General features: G+C 45.8%; 1 protein-coding gene across 2 annotated transcripts in view; it reads left to right on the top strand.

Annotated features, from left to right (window-relative positions):
• The window catches only part of ZFAT (zinc finger and AT-hook domain containing), a 224,148-nt gene that overhangs the window by 58,570 nt on the left and 151,305 nt on the right, over positions 1–14,273 (top strand). For both annotated transcript variants that reach the window (XM_008069520.1, XM_008069521.2), the window contains exon 3: positions 3,470–3,721. In XM_008069520.1, coding sequence (XP_008067711.1) covers positions 3,470–3,721 — 252 coding nt within the window. The remainder of the gene's footprint in view (positions 1–3,469; positions 3,722–14,273) is intronic.

Raw genomic sequence — 14,273 nt, 5'->3', positions numbered from 1 at the left:
GAGCAAAGTCAAGAGTGGAAGGTTCAGAGTGAAGGAATGACAGTGAGGTGAGGGACAGAGACAGAGAAGGCAAGAGGCAGGCGTCTAGAGACCGTGTGCAGGCGTCTGGCTGGCAAAGTTGTCATGAGAATGGAGAAGAGATTTACTGGACAGACATCTTTAGGATGAAACCTACAGAGTTCAGTGACAGATTGAATAAAGGAATTCGGAGGGAGGAAGAGGAATTAAAACTAACTCCACTGAAATGTTTTGATTTAGAGGTTACACGATTTTCCTTGCCTGGTTCCAAGATTCTCAGCTCTTCCATAAAATGCGAGTAGTTGACAGCAGCAACTCATTTCCAGTGCTTAAATTATTCCAAGTTCATTTATGAATATTTCATTTTTAGCTAACTAATTGGTCTTGAGGATCTGAATTATGAATGCAGCAAGTTGGAAGATTAGTTTTGTCACCATCGTGTTTGAGACTTTCCAAAACTTTCAAAGCTGAGTTTGTTTCTTCCTTGCCATGGGATGGTGCACTGCTCATCAGTTTAATTCACCCAGATTTATTGGGTGTCTGCTGTGTAGGGCACCGGGTTAGGTGTCGAAGGGGTATAAAGAATAATCAGGACAAGGAGTCTACCTTTGCGGAGTCTCAGTCTGGGGGAAGAGAGACTCGGAGATGACTCTGCTGTGTGGCACACTGTGTTGTCCCCTGCATATGACGCACTGTGGCTTGCACACACTAGGCACTGAGGTTCGCACACCGTAGGCATTAAGGCTTGTGCACTGTAGGCACCGTGGCTTGCACACAGTAGGCACCATGGCTCATGCACTGTAGTCATCAAGGCTTGCACACTGTAGGCATCGAGGCTCATGTGGGCACAGTGGTTCTTGCATAATGGGCACCACAGCTGCAATCTGTGTGCTCTGGCAAGTCAGTGTGGAGAAAACACTGTGTACCCCGCAGCACTGAGTTTGCCAGCCTCAAGGTTAAGGGCATATTCTCCACAGGACTGCCAAACTGACCCAAGACTCCTGACATGAGATACAAATTTGTGGGGTCCCCTGAGCCACCCTCACTTCTCACCAGCTAGCTACAAATTTGGAGGTCCCCATGGCCTCCCTCAGGTTTGGTAATGTGCTAGAACAACTCACAGAACTCAGGAGAGCACTATAATTATGACTGTAATTTTATTATACCAAAAGGATACAAATCAAAACCAGCCAAAGGGAGAGATGCATAGGCAAAGTCCCAGGCTGGGAAGGCCCCAGACCTGGAGCTTTTGGTCTCTGCAGAGTCCCCGACTGTTACCTCCTCCCAGCTACAGTGACTGACAATACTCAAAGAGTATTTCTAATCAGGGAAGCTCACACGAGCCTTGGTATTCCAAGTTTTCAATGTGGCTCAATGACATGCTGCCCACATAGCTGACTCCTTCCTGGAGGTTGAGACTCTTACTTTATTCTCTTGTTCCTCCAGGGGTTGGAATGGATGCGCCATGTTCCAAAATCCCCATGATAAATTGCATTGTTTGTCTGGTGGTCAAAGTCCCCAGACAAGCAAAGGTGCTCCTCCTATCAAGAAGGACATCCAGGGGCCTGGAGATCACCTCCCAGTAGCCAAGGCTGAAGGCCAGACCCCTCTTTGGGTAAAGTCAATTCTTCACTGCATCCTCATAGAGTATTTCCGGGGAGTGGTTTGTACCTGTAGGATGTCAGAGTCTGTTGCTGAGGGTTAGACTTTTAATAAACCGTTGTGCACCATGTTCCTGCGACTCAGCTGACGTGACACAAGGTGGGTGTTTTATAGTCTCTCTGCTAATTCAGCTTCTCTGATATTAATTGCTGCTTCAGTAGGTTGTACAGGCACACGTTCTTGCAAAGAATTGTAAGAAGCAAAGTGTTTATGACTTTGAGTAGGTGGCTTACCCAGACTCTGTGTCTTCTATTCCTTCCCCTCCCATTTTCCGTACACAGGGGTTGGTTCTCCTGTAAACACCCCTTTGCTCTCCTGGGTGAATTCCATGGTATGCCCGTTATTTGTTTTATCTGGTCTCTCTGTTGGTTTGCCCTCCTGTCCTTAAGTACCTTTTCCTGACTGGTGCTCTCCCTGCCCCAACACACCCAGGGAGATAGAGTGAAGGTTGCAATCGTGCTGACTGCCTGGTTTGGATTGCTCAGCCAACGCTGGCCGAGTCACTCTTGGCGTTGCAACTCAGCAGCTCTGCTTCAGCAAGTGCTCCCCTTTTCTAGGAAATCGCCTGTTCTATTCTAGTGCCCGGTCCCCCTGAGGTCTTGGGGACCTCGCACCAAGGCAGGCTCCTTTGTCCTGAGGCCCCATTGTAGGCTGCTCTGTCCTTGCAGACCCTGCCCCAGAACTATCCAGTCTCTGCTTCCCTCTGCCCCTGTGTCCTCCCTTTCTGATATATGAGCACGAGTGACAGACTTCACGGATCCTCATGGTGGTAAGCAGTGGATGAAGTGGCTGGTGTCTTGTTGCACAGAGCCACAGCTTGAGAGAGAGCAGGCAGGGACCTGAAAGACTTGACAGGTAAGCATGAACCCAAGGTGGCGCTGGAACCTAGGACTCCTCCCCTCCCCCCGATTTTCAGGTTCCTGGAGGATGCTCAGGTGCCATGACTGACAACTCTAGCCTTGGCGGTGTCAGCCTGGCTGCTGGTGGCTCCCTGCTTGGCATGTTCCAGGGGCGCCACTCATGTCGTGTCATCTAAAGACCATGCCCCCACACAACTGTCCTCAATGCTCTACTCCCTGAGCTTGCTCAGCCTGTTCATTTCCCACCTTCATTCTTGAGATGTGCCTTGAAAACTAACACTGATTAGGAAGAAATACACGTTGTAAAATGGTTTGGAACTTGGTCTAAAGCAGCTCTGATCATGTCATTTAAAATCACCAGGTCGCTAGGAAACTTGAAAAATATTGTTATTGTCTTTGGTCCTATAATTTGTGACTTTAGATTGTAGTTAATTTTTCTCTTTCTCACCAGGACAATTTGACTCTAATAATTATGACTCCTTGAAATCAGCTGAATAGCTGTGTAACTCATTAAGATCATGACAAACTCAGCAGCCTTTGAGAGCCCTTTGCAAAGAAGTCCCTAAGCATTTTCTGAGAACTGGATTTCACTGGAAATGGGGGTTAACAAGGGGCAGGATTTGTGAACTGGGGACCAGTGACCACAACGTAAAACGCTTCCAGCTCTGCAGAAGGAGGATGCGGTGCACAAAGGTTCTGATCAACTGATAGTCTTGAATTAGAATATTACAAATTCGATTACCCATGCGTATACAGACGCAATGATATTAGCACTAAAGATAATTGTTTGCAGCTGTTAATCTCTGGGATCGCTTCACACTTTGTAATAAAACGTGAAACCTGAACACATCCTTACACTTGGAATCTGAGTGCCCGCCCTGCACTGTTGTCACCTATGACTTCGTCGTTCCTTCTTGTTTTGTTTGTAGAGTTTTTGGTCATGAAGAGGAAGAGAGGCAGGCCTAAGGGGTCCACAAAGAAGCCCAGTGCTGAAGAAGAGCTGGCGGAAAATACCGTGGGCCCAGCTGAGGACAGTCTACTGGCTTCTGAGGAGGGGAGCAGCCTGGCTCCGAGCAGTCTGGAGTGCAGCAAGTGCTGTCGGAAGTTCTCCAACACGCGTCAACTGCGGAAGCACATCTGCATCATCGTGCTGAATTTGGGCGAGGAGGAAGGAGAAGCAGGTAAATGCGGCCAAAGGGCTGGACGTGTCCATTTCTTGCAAAGAGATGTAGCTAGTAGCATCGGTTTTTTTGCTGGTTTGGTTGTTACTTGCAGGTAGCACATGTTTATATCCAACGGTCTCGTCCATCTGGAAAATTGTTTACTTTCCTAATGACAACTGGCCATTACTGTAAGTTATCTTTGAAATGAATGTGTCATCTGGTGGTTAACACCCATAACATGCAGGTCAAGGGTACTTATATTAAATACTTCGGGGGTTGCAGGGATAGTAAGACACAGTCTCTGCCCTTGTTGAGCTTATGCTCTGGGAGAGATAAGGTTTTATTTTATTTTATTTTTTGAGTTGGAGTCTCACTCCATTGCCCAGGCTGGAGTGCGGTGGCACACTCATGGCCATCCCAGTGTCGACCAGCTGGGCTCCAGAGATCCTTCCGCCTCAGCCTTCCAAGTAACCAGAACTACAGGCACGCACTACCACGCCTGGCTAATTTTTGATATATTGTAGAGACGAGGTCTCGCCAAGTTGCCCGGGTTGGTCTCGATCCCATGGGCTCAGGCAGTCCACTCACCTCAGCCTCCCAAAGTGCTGGGATTACAGGCTGAACCACCAAGCCCCGCTGAGATAGGGTTTTAAAATGCAAAGTGATAAAGAATAATACATTGTCAGGAGGAGAAAGCGTTCTGATGTGAAGTCAGTAGTGAGCCCGGTGTCACAGTTTGGGTGGTTTGGATTAAAGGAGGTAGGGACATCTTAGTGGGTATGGGGCCATGCGAGCAGAAGTACAGAGATGAGGATGCTCAAGTCCCCTGTGAGGCACCGTGGTTGGCCAGCAGTGGCTCTGGATGAGATTTTGGTGGGCATTCTGAAAGAAAATCAAGAATATTGAGTACATCCTCTGGATAAGTTCTTGGTCAGGCTTCAGCTCTGATGCAACCTCTAACGGAGTGGGGTGAATGTGAGCAGAGAGGGAAGCCACCGAGGGCTAGCATGTCTGTGGTTGACCATCCTAGGAGGAATGAAATAGCAGGGCTGCACTGGAGGAGTACGGGCCTCTGCTGTGGGTTCTGTTATGGTTTGGTCTTTGCACCATTTTTGAAGTCTTCAAAATGTACTCCATGTTGAAGAAGTACTTTCTGTTTTGTACTGTGCTGAGCATGGGAGCTGGTTCTGGCTGAGGACCTTGGCTCTGGAATATGGCTGTCTGAATCCCAGCTTAAGCACTCACTAACTTCCTTCTGCCTCAGATTCCTCAACTGTAAAGTGGGAATAGAAGCAGTACAGGAAGTCCCCAGCATACATTCCAAGAGCACATTTGTAAGTCCAATTTGTTTTTTTTTTTTTTTTGAGTTGGAATCTCACTCTGTCTGTTTTAAGTCCAGCATGGTTAGCCTAGGTACCCAACTAACACAATCAACTATATAGTACTATATGTATTTAGCAAGCTATACTGACACCTGGTGGAGAGAAATAATACATTAAAAAGTGCAAGTGTGCATCGTTCAAGTTCATAACTCGAAGGTTCATATGTAGGAGACTTGCTGTACTCTCTCAAACAATTGCTTTGAGAATTAAATGAGATGGCACCTGCAAAGTGCTTAGAACAGCAACTGCCCTATCAAAAGCACCTGGTAAATGTTAGCCATTATTGTTAGCTGTTTGTAACCATATGGATACAATACTTCTTTCTGTTTCACAGATAAGGGCATTTAGACTGTGCGCAACTAAGTAAGTTATTCAGGGTTCTTTAGTTAGTAAGGAGACCTGGCCTTTGAACCCAGGCTGTCCTACTCTGAACCCCTAGCCTTAAGTTCTTTGCTGTAAATCCTCCTTACAATGAACTTGCCACAGGTTGGGTGAATTGTAGAGTAACTCGCCAACTGATATTTCTGAAACATCCAGGTAGGTGGCCAAAGATCACTGTCAATGTCTGGGCAAGTTATAGAAAATACCAGACAGTGTATTCCTTCCCTTTAAGAACCCACAAGGTGATTCTGTGAAACCTTTTGAGACTGCACAGAATAACACACGAGGACTCAAAGGAGGCAGTGAAGTGGCAACTGTCCCAAGATGGAGTGTGAGTAATCGCCATGTGAGAGGTAGAAGCAAAGGCTGCTGTGATGTCAGAGGGATCATCGTCGTGCTTCAGATCCTAAAGTCCTTTCGGCAAATAAAGATAATTTTAGAAATGAGATGGTTGGGGGAAGAAGGATTTGGATGTACCTCCCCTGAACCCGAAGCTCTGATTTCAGTGGATTTGTTAATCACTGGATTTGGGTTTCAGAGTCTGTCCCCCTGCCATTGCTCTTCTTCCTGTGCTCATGTTCTCTCTATCTCTCTCTGTCTCTCTGTCTCTCTGTCTCTCTGTCTCTCTCTCTCTCTCTCTCTCTCTCCTCTCTCTCTCTCTCACACACACACACACACACACACACACACACACACACACACACACACACATACACCTCCCATGCATGCCCCCCACTGTCTTTTTCTGGCGTAGTTAGGCAGTGGTGTCACATTTGGATCAGAGGGGCCAGCTCTGGCCATCAAGGCAGCTCTGCTGTGTGTAGTTTCTGCTTTGCTCGAGTCCTTTTGAGAATCCGGTTCTCTCTGATCATTCACTGCTGTCTTCCTGAGAATCTCGTTTGTTTTTGTACCTTCCTGTCAGGTTCCTTCTGAGAGACTCCTGAACTTGCTGCCCAGTTGTGGCTAGAAATCAGTGATTTTGCTCTTTTGCAGCATCAAATATTTCTGCTTTCCTCTTCTTCCAGACCACAGGCTTGAATCTAACTCTGAGGCTCAGAGTCAAAAGCACAGACCCTGGAGGCTCAGAAGTCCAGTCGGGCCTACGGGTGTTCCTCAGTCTGCACTGCCCTCGGGGCCACCTCTCTAAAACGCCATCCTTCTGTGCCTTCTTTCTCAGTGGAATGCAGAATCTCTGCGGGAGGTTCAAGGCCCTCACCAAAACCATCTTTCCATGTGGCTCTGTGGTAGCATTTGTCAGTGCCGTATAGTATTCCGTTGTTTGGACCGACCAGGGTATGACTGATGACAGCTTAGGCTTTTGTCCATTTTTTGCTGTTATAAATATTGCTTTAATAAATATTCTTGTATTAATGTGTGTGTGTGAGTGTGTGTGTACGTATTTATAGGCTTGTTATTTTTGTAGGATACTTTCCTAGAAGCAGACTGCTGGGTCAGAAAGTATATCACATGTTGCCAGATTTCTCCCCAGAAAGCGCACACCAAATTCAATTCCAAAAGTGTCTGACAGTGCTTATTGAGTGGTATCACTTTGCTTTTTTTAATACCTGTAATGATACAGAAAATATTAGGGAGAAAGTAAAAATAGTCCAAAATGTCTCTGCTTTGGCATAATGACTGTTCCGCTGCCTGAAAAGGAGACCCTCCTCCATACTGTGTTTGCCCACGGGCGTTTTTCAGAAATGGGATCATATGTAATATTCTGTGATCTTTTCTCCCTCACTATTGTGGCAGATTAATTTTTCACGAATATATATTTTTATTTCATAAGCTGTATTCTGGAGGTTTTTTATGTTACAGGTGCTGTTCTCAGTGCTTTACGGTGAACGGCTCTTTTAATTCTCATAGTGACATAAGGGGTGGGCACTGTGATTACTCCTGTTTTACAGAAGAGGTAACTGAGGCACCGACAGGTTCAGCAGTTTGCTTCTGTGACACAGCCTGTAAAGTGGTGGCGAACCAGGTGGGCTGGCCTCAAGGTCTATGCTTTACTGCTTTGCTCCAGTCCTGACCCAGAACAAACAGTAAACGTGGATTGTTGTCATTTTTAAAGGCTGTGCAGCATTATGCACGGGCCATAAATTTTACCTTGTCGGTCTCTAGTTGATGGACATTTAGAATTGTTTCACTTTTTTTCTGTGATCCAAAAGACGCTACTCAAGTGAAGGGCCTTGAGCATGCATTTTATTGTATTATTATTATTATTTTTGCCCTTGTGCTATCATTATTATTTTAAGTAAATGCCCAGTAATGGCAATTGCTGAGTAAATAGGGCATATTTTACGTTTTGACACAAATACATATTGTCAAACCACCCTGAAGGAAGCATGTATCAGTTATTTTTCCATCATGGGCTGTGTCCTTATGTTCCCTTTGTCCTCTTTATCCTGAGTCTTGTCAGTCTCTATGCTTGCTCATCTCTTATGTGAAGGATTTTCTAATTGTTGTAATTTATACCTCTCTGGTCATTAGTGGACTTTTTGTATATAGTTATGAGCTATTTGTGTTTTATTTGTGTTTGGGTGTATTCCTCATTTATGCCCTTTACTTATTAGACCTTTGGATTATCTTGTATGCAGAACATATTTTCTGTAGTTTGTTGTTTGTCTCTTAATTTTCTTTGTAGTATTGTTTTCTTTTTCTTTTGCATTTTGCTTGGGTTTAAAACTTCTATATGGACACTACTGTCCCGTGTTTCTTTTAAATTTCTTGCCCTTTTAATCATAGCTTAGGAAATTTACCCCATACTCTAAAGTTAGAACAAATATGCTTCCATATATTTCTCTGTTATTTGTATGGTTTCATTTTTTTTTTTTTTTTTGAGTTGGAGTCTCACTCTGTCGCCCAGACTGGAGTGCAGTGGCCGCTCCCGGCCACCGCAGCCTCAACCTGCTGGGCTCTGGAAATCCTTCTGCCTCAGCCTTCCGAGTAGCTGGAATTGCAGGCACGTGCTACCACGCCCGGCTGATTTTTTTTTTTTTTTTAAATTTATAGTAGAGATGAGGTCTCACCAAATTGTCCAGGCAGGTCTCGAACCCACAGGCTCAGGCAGTCCACTCACCTCAGCCTCCCAAAGCGCAGGATTACAGGTTGAGCCACCGAGCCCGGCAGGTTTCATTTTTATCTAAACCTTTGATACGTCTAGATGCTATTTTGTAAAAGTGGCAAAGTAAGACAGTTACGCAGCTGACCCTTGAACAATGTGGGGGATAGGGAAGTTGACACCCCTGTACAGTTTAAAATCCAGGCATAGCTTTTGACATCCCCAAACTCGACTACTAACAGCCTACTGTCACTGGAAGCCTTACTGATAACACAAACCATCGACTAACACATAGTTTGTATGTTACATGTATTATATGCCGTATTCGTACAATAAAGTTAGCTAGAGAAAATAAAGTGTATTAAGAAAATCCTAAGGGAGAGAAGATTTGTTTGCTTTTCATCAGATGGAAGTGTGTCATCCTACAGGCCTTCATCCTTGTCGTCTTCACATTGAGTAGTTTGAGGAGGAGGAGGAAGAGAAGGGGTTGGTCTTGCTGTGCTGTCCCCGGGGGGAAGGGAGAGGCAGAAGAAAATCTGAGTACAAGTGGACTCTTACAGTTCGGACCTGTGTTGTTCAAGGTCAAGTGTATACATTTGATTAATAAATATAGGCAAAGGAATTATCTTAGTAAATACAATTTAGTAGACAAAATAGTTCAAGTTGTAGGATCTGGAGAGAAAATAAGGGCCTGGCCGTTCAAAGTCTCAAAAACCCTTTAAAAAATAGAACTTGGTATTTTGAAATAATTATGGATTCGCGGGAAGTTGCAAAGATAGCACATGAGGGTCCTGTGTGCCTCTCGCCCAGTCTCTCCCCAGTGGTTACACCTCATACAACTGTAGCACAGTATCTCACAGGCCTGGAGAGTGTGTGTGGCTCGCTGCTTGTCTGTCACTCACACGTGTGGACTGTGTGTGCCAGCACCGCTGTCAGGAGGCACCACTGCCTTGTCGCCGCAGGGGCTGCCTTGTGCTGCCCTGTTGAAGTCACTCCCCACCCACCAACCACCGATCTGTTCTCCAACTCTGTCATTTTGTCATTTCAAGAATGCTGTATAAATAGAGCCACACAGTATGTGGCCTTTGGGGATTGGCTTAAAGAACCCCCACTTTAGACCCAAGTTCTAATTTTGTGACTGAGGTGCAGAAGTGGTGATAGAATCACGTGATAACCCAGAATCATTTGGGATGTGTTGGGGTAAGACACATGTCTCCCCACCCTGACCCTGTGGCCAGCTCACTCGACCACGTTTGTGTCTTAAAATGAGTCTCATTTCAACCTCCTGGTTGGAGATTTTCTTCATTTCAGTATACCTCTGTGAGACTTTTCTCTAACCTTATAAGAAATAGAAATGCCACCCTGTATGTTTCCTGGTGTTTATTTTCTACTCTGTAATAATTAGGCAGTCTCTTTAGCAATGACAGACGGCAGGGTCCTTTCTAATAAGATTATTGGCTTCCTCCAGTAATAAACTGTATAGAAAATGTCTAGTATTCCATTGATTTGATTGACCTTAATGGACTTTAATTTAACAAATACCAAATAGAAAGGTAAAAGCTCAGGGTGTTTTTCCCTTTCTGGCCACTGTCGAAGCCTCTAAAATATGCAGAAATGACCTTATGCCGAGCTGCCTTGTGGCTGGTGTCCATGTGATTGCACCATGTTCTCTAGTTTGCCAAGCACAATATTACAATTTGGAATATTCTCCAGTTAATTGTTTTAATACATGCTCTGTCAAGAGCAGTCTAGTGACATTTCAAGCAATTGACCTTGGCTCTATAGCTTGTTAAAACAATTAGAAGAAAATGAAATAAGCTTTTACCTTATCCTCAACTATGGCAAATTAAAATAACACTTTTGATATGTATTCCACATTTATTTGTTTTATTTTGCATTTGAATGGTAAAAGAAACCAGGAAAAGAGTCCCTCCCCCGCCTTGTTATGTGGAACAGCTGGCGTTTTGAAAAATGTTTTACAGCCTACAGAAATCAATATGTCAAGTTTATAAAAGTGACTTCTGAACCTGTCTAAATTTGTTATTTCTGGGGTCATTTTATGAAAGGAGAGTTGTGAATATTTCCTCCTATTCTTGTTAAATTCTTTCTATTGAAGGCAAGGCGTTTAGTTTATGGTCTTACCTAAGATGCACCTGTAATCTTCACGAAGATTTTTACAACCGCGTTTCAAGTCTCTGCCTTCTGCTATATTTGTGTTAGCAAAACGGCTGACTTGGTAAATACCTGGTATGATTGAAAATGGTTTTGAGTGAGTCATGTTTGAAAATTTGTAGGTGAAAGTGTCAGTCTCTGAATATATCACACTTTTCTCTGCGGAAAGATGTATAATGGTGATGTTTGTTTCTTTTTGCTGCCCATATACCCTGTTTGTTTTTTTTTTTCCCTCTGTACCAATTAGGTGAGTGGGGATCCAGATGTCTCCAGCCGTGCTAGGTCTTGGCTGAGAGTGTTGACATCTGGCGTGGCACAGCTCATGTCCCCACTGTTTCTGTCCTGTCTGCTTTGTGACCTTCTCCTCTTCTGCTTATTGTACAACTAACTGTCCCTGATTCTCCCCGTCAGGGAAGACTATTATGCTCTGACGTCAGAGATCCCCCAGGTGACAGTGGCGTAACATCCTCACACTTTCTTTCTTGTTTCTTTCTTTCTTTCCTTCATGTCCGTTGCAGGTCCTCAGGGGCTCCACTCACTCGGAGACCTAGCCAGAGCGAGCAGCCACCACCCTGAATGTGGCCGGTCATGCTGCAAGAGGGGAGGAGAGCCCTGGGTGGTTCCAGTTTGGTTCAGAAGTGACATCTGCCATTTCTTCCCCGAGCAGTTCATTGACCAGAAGGAATCACAGCCCCTTTCTCCCCAACTTCAAGGGACCAAGAAGTACAGTCCTTCCATGGTCCCAGGGTGGGGCAGAGCTGGAGATGCTTGGTGACCGTCACTAGAGATGGCCCCGTGGTTCCTATTCATTTTCATGATTCTACTGCCAGCTGTGTTCTGGCATCTTATAAATATCTTCCTTGCCCGTATTTCAGTTTGGGTGTTCCCAGGCAGCTAAAGCTGTGTAGTGCGTTCAATACTGGACTTATCTAGCTCCTTAGAGATGTTCCTCCTGTATTCTGTCTTGGTGACTCACCCTACCATCCACGTTTTCACCAGAAATGTCCCCTTCACCTGTCACATCTTGTCACCTACCACAGTCCACTGACGTTTCCTGCTGAGTATCTCTCCAGTTCTCCCTGTTCCTGCTGTTGTCCTGCGGGTCAGGCCCCATCATCTGTTCTGTGGACTCTGTGATAGCTCTGGTGTGCCTGACCCCTCCAGTATGCACAGTGTACACCAAGGGTTTGCAGATATTTGGGGGAGGGCCATATCCCCAGTAAATACTTATTTATTTATTTGAAAGTTGCATTTTGAAGACCTACTAAGCCTCTGTGGAGGTTTCCTGTGGGCCTGCCACTCTTCTGAGTGTCTTATTGATATTACTTGATTTCCTCGTCATAAGAGCCCTATGAGGTCATTACTGTTTTTATTTCTGTTTCATGGATTAGGAAATTGGGCAAGTGATGGACCTGAGATGTAGACTCAGGCATTTTGGCTCAAATGCATACGCTGTTGGTTCACATATTATAGGCCTTATAAAACATGCCTAAAATCTAAGTTTCAAAAAGATGAGGTAAGAAAGGTCAAGAGGAAGTCTCCTGTTTTCTTCCCAGATTTCTGTGTTGTTCCAGCCGTCCCCTGGGTGTGCCTTTCACTTTGGAAGCCGCTGTTCCCCCTCACGTCACACACCTTTCCGAAATGCAGGATGAGCTCATTCCTTTGAAGGTGGCCCTCTGTGACGCCCCCCGCTGCTCAGATGCTCCAAGTTCCATCCCAGAAACAAAGAACAGAGTGCCATATGTTCTCACGCATAAGCAGACCTTGAACAATGACCATAATACTATAAGAAAGGGATTGGCCGTAGTGGGAAACTGCCAGGGGAGGGAAACTGTCTGGAGTGGGAGGGGCACACCTCATCAACAAGGGTACCTGCATAATGAACATTTGTGTACCTAGCCCTGAACTGTACCCCACATCTTTAAAATAAAAATTTTAAATGCTAGGGCATTTCAGAGCTGGCTGCTGCCCGCCTTGCGCCCTGGCTTCTGACCCCTCCTCCTGCCCACCTATGGATCTGGAGTGAGCTTCCGAAGGGCCCCGGTATCTTGTGCTCCTGCAGTCTCTTGCACATGTTGCCCTTTTTGCTTGGGATGTCCCTTTGCCCTCTCCCCTCTGAATAGCCACACTGGACCTTCAGTGATCCTGGAGTGTGTGAAGCCCCCTGAGCCCAAGCGAGCCCCATCACGTCATCTGTCTGTTCTCCGTGGCATGCTGGAGCCCTCTCCCCTGCCAGTGATTCCTGCTGGTCTTCAGGGCCCAGGTTTACTTCACCTTTCCAGCCCCAGCATCCTCTTCCCTGTGCTCGGCCTCTGCCTCCCAGCAGACCTTGGCTTTTCCCTGTGCTATGTTCGTGCCTTGGTGTGTGGGAGTTGCTGGGTTGTGTGCTCATCTTCCCATGAACTAGTGGCTCAGGAGGCAGGAGGAGGCTGGCCGCAGGCAGATTTTCCTCTTCTTTTTGTCCTGCTTTCCGAGCATGTGCTATCATTGGGCACCAAATCAGACTTGGGGGTTCCAAGTTGAGTAAGACAAGTCTCCTTGAGCAGCTGAGTGCCTAGGGAGGAGAACAGGGAGGTCTTCAGGTAGCAGAACACAATGGAGAGATGAACTACGCACAGAGGGAGCGGGGCAAGACCACATGTCTGCTGGGACACCTTTGGAAGGCTTCCTGGAGGAGAAGGCCATGAACTTCATCTTAAGGGAAGACTTGGCATTGGCCTAGGAGGTGAGGAAGGAGATGGGATAGGCATTTGCCTAATGATGGCTCATGCAGGAATGCAGGCACCTTTGAGGGGGTCTGGGCAGTTCCCTGCAGTTAGTACATAGGGCGGCTGGGGTGACAGCAAGATAAGGGCCTCGTGCCCTTCACAGGTTTATTTTCACTGCAGTTTCTCTTTGTGGGAACACTCTGCTGGAGGCAGGTGCCCGCCTGTCCTTCCCCTATAGCTAGAGAGGTAGGAAGATTGAGAAAGCCCGAGGGAAGAGGAGAGAGGGAAGGGTGATGCATATTCAGCAGGTTAGACAGAATTAGTGTGGGTCTAATAAGGGTTTCAAACTGCTGTATTAGCAGGGTGCAGCGCATTGGTGGCAGAGTCCCAGAATATAATCCCTTATCAGTCTGCTGTTCTCACAACTGTTCTGGGCTTTTTATTAATGTGGCTGATAACACTTTACTCTCCGGGGTTTTCTGAGATTTAATTAGTTCTTGAGCAATTTAGAATAGGTACTTTAGAATATTAGTGCAGTGTTAATTATAAATGAACGCCTATGAACTAATTTCTACAAATGCATGATTGCATTTACATTTAACTCTTCAACTGCCTGGTGCCAACCCGATGTACTCTGAATTACAGCTTCCATGTAGGGTATTCTGCTCTTTGTGGAATTCAAGGGTAAAAAAATGCAGACAGAGATTCTGCTTGCTAAGTGCAGGGTTGGAAAACACAGCAGGATCCCTCCTAAAGAAACATGTTAGGCTGGGCTCGGTGGCTCAGCCTGTAATCCCGTGCTTTGGGAGGCTGAGGTAAGTGGATTGCCTGAGCCCACGGGTTTGAGACCCGCCTGGACAACTTGG

This window comes from Carlito syrichta, unplaced genomic scaffold, assembly GCF_000164805.1.
Source record: "Carlito syrichta isolate Samal-C Ts95f unplaced genomic scaffold, Tarsius_syrichta-2.0.1 Scaffold312078, whole genome shotgun sequence".
In the NCBI taxonomy this organism is placed as follows: Eukaryota; Metazoa; Chordata; class Mammalia; order Primates; family Tarsiidae; genus Carlito; species Carlito syrichta.
The sequence above is the reverse complement of the archived record's forward strand: the minus strand, read 5'-3'. Positions and strand labels throughout refer to the sequence as shown.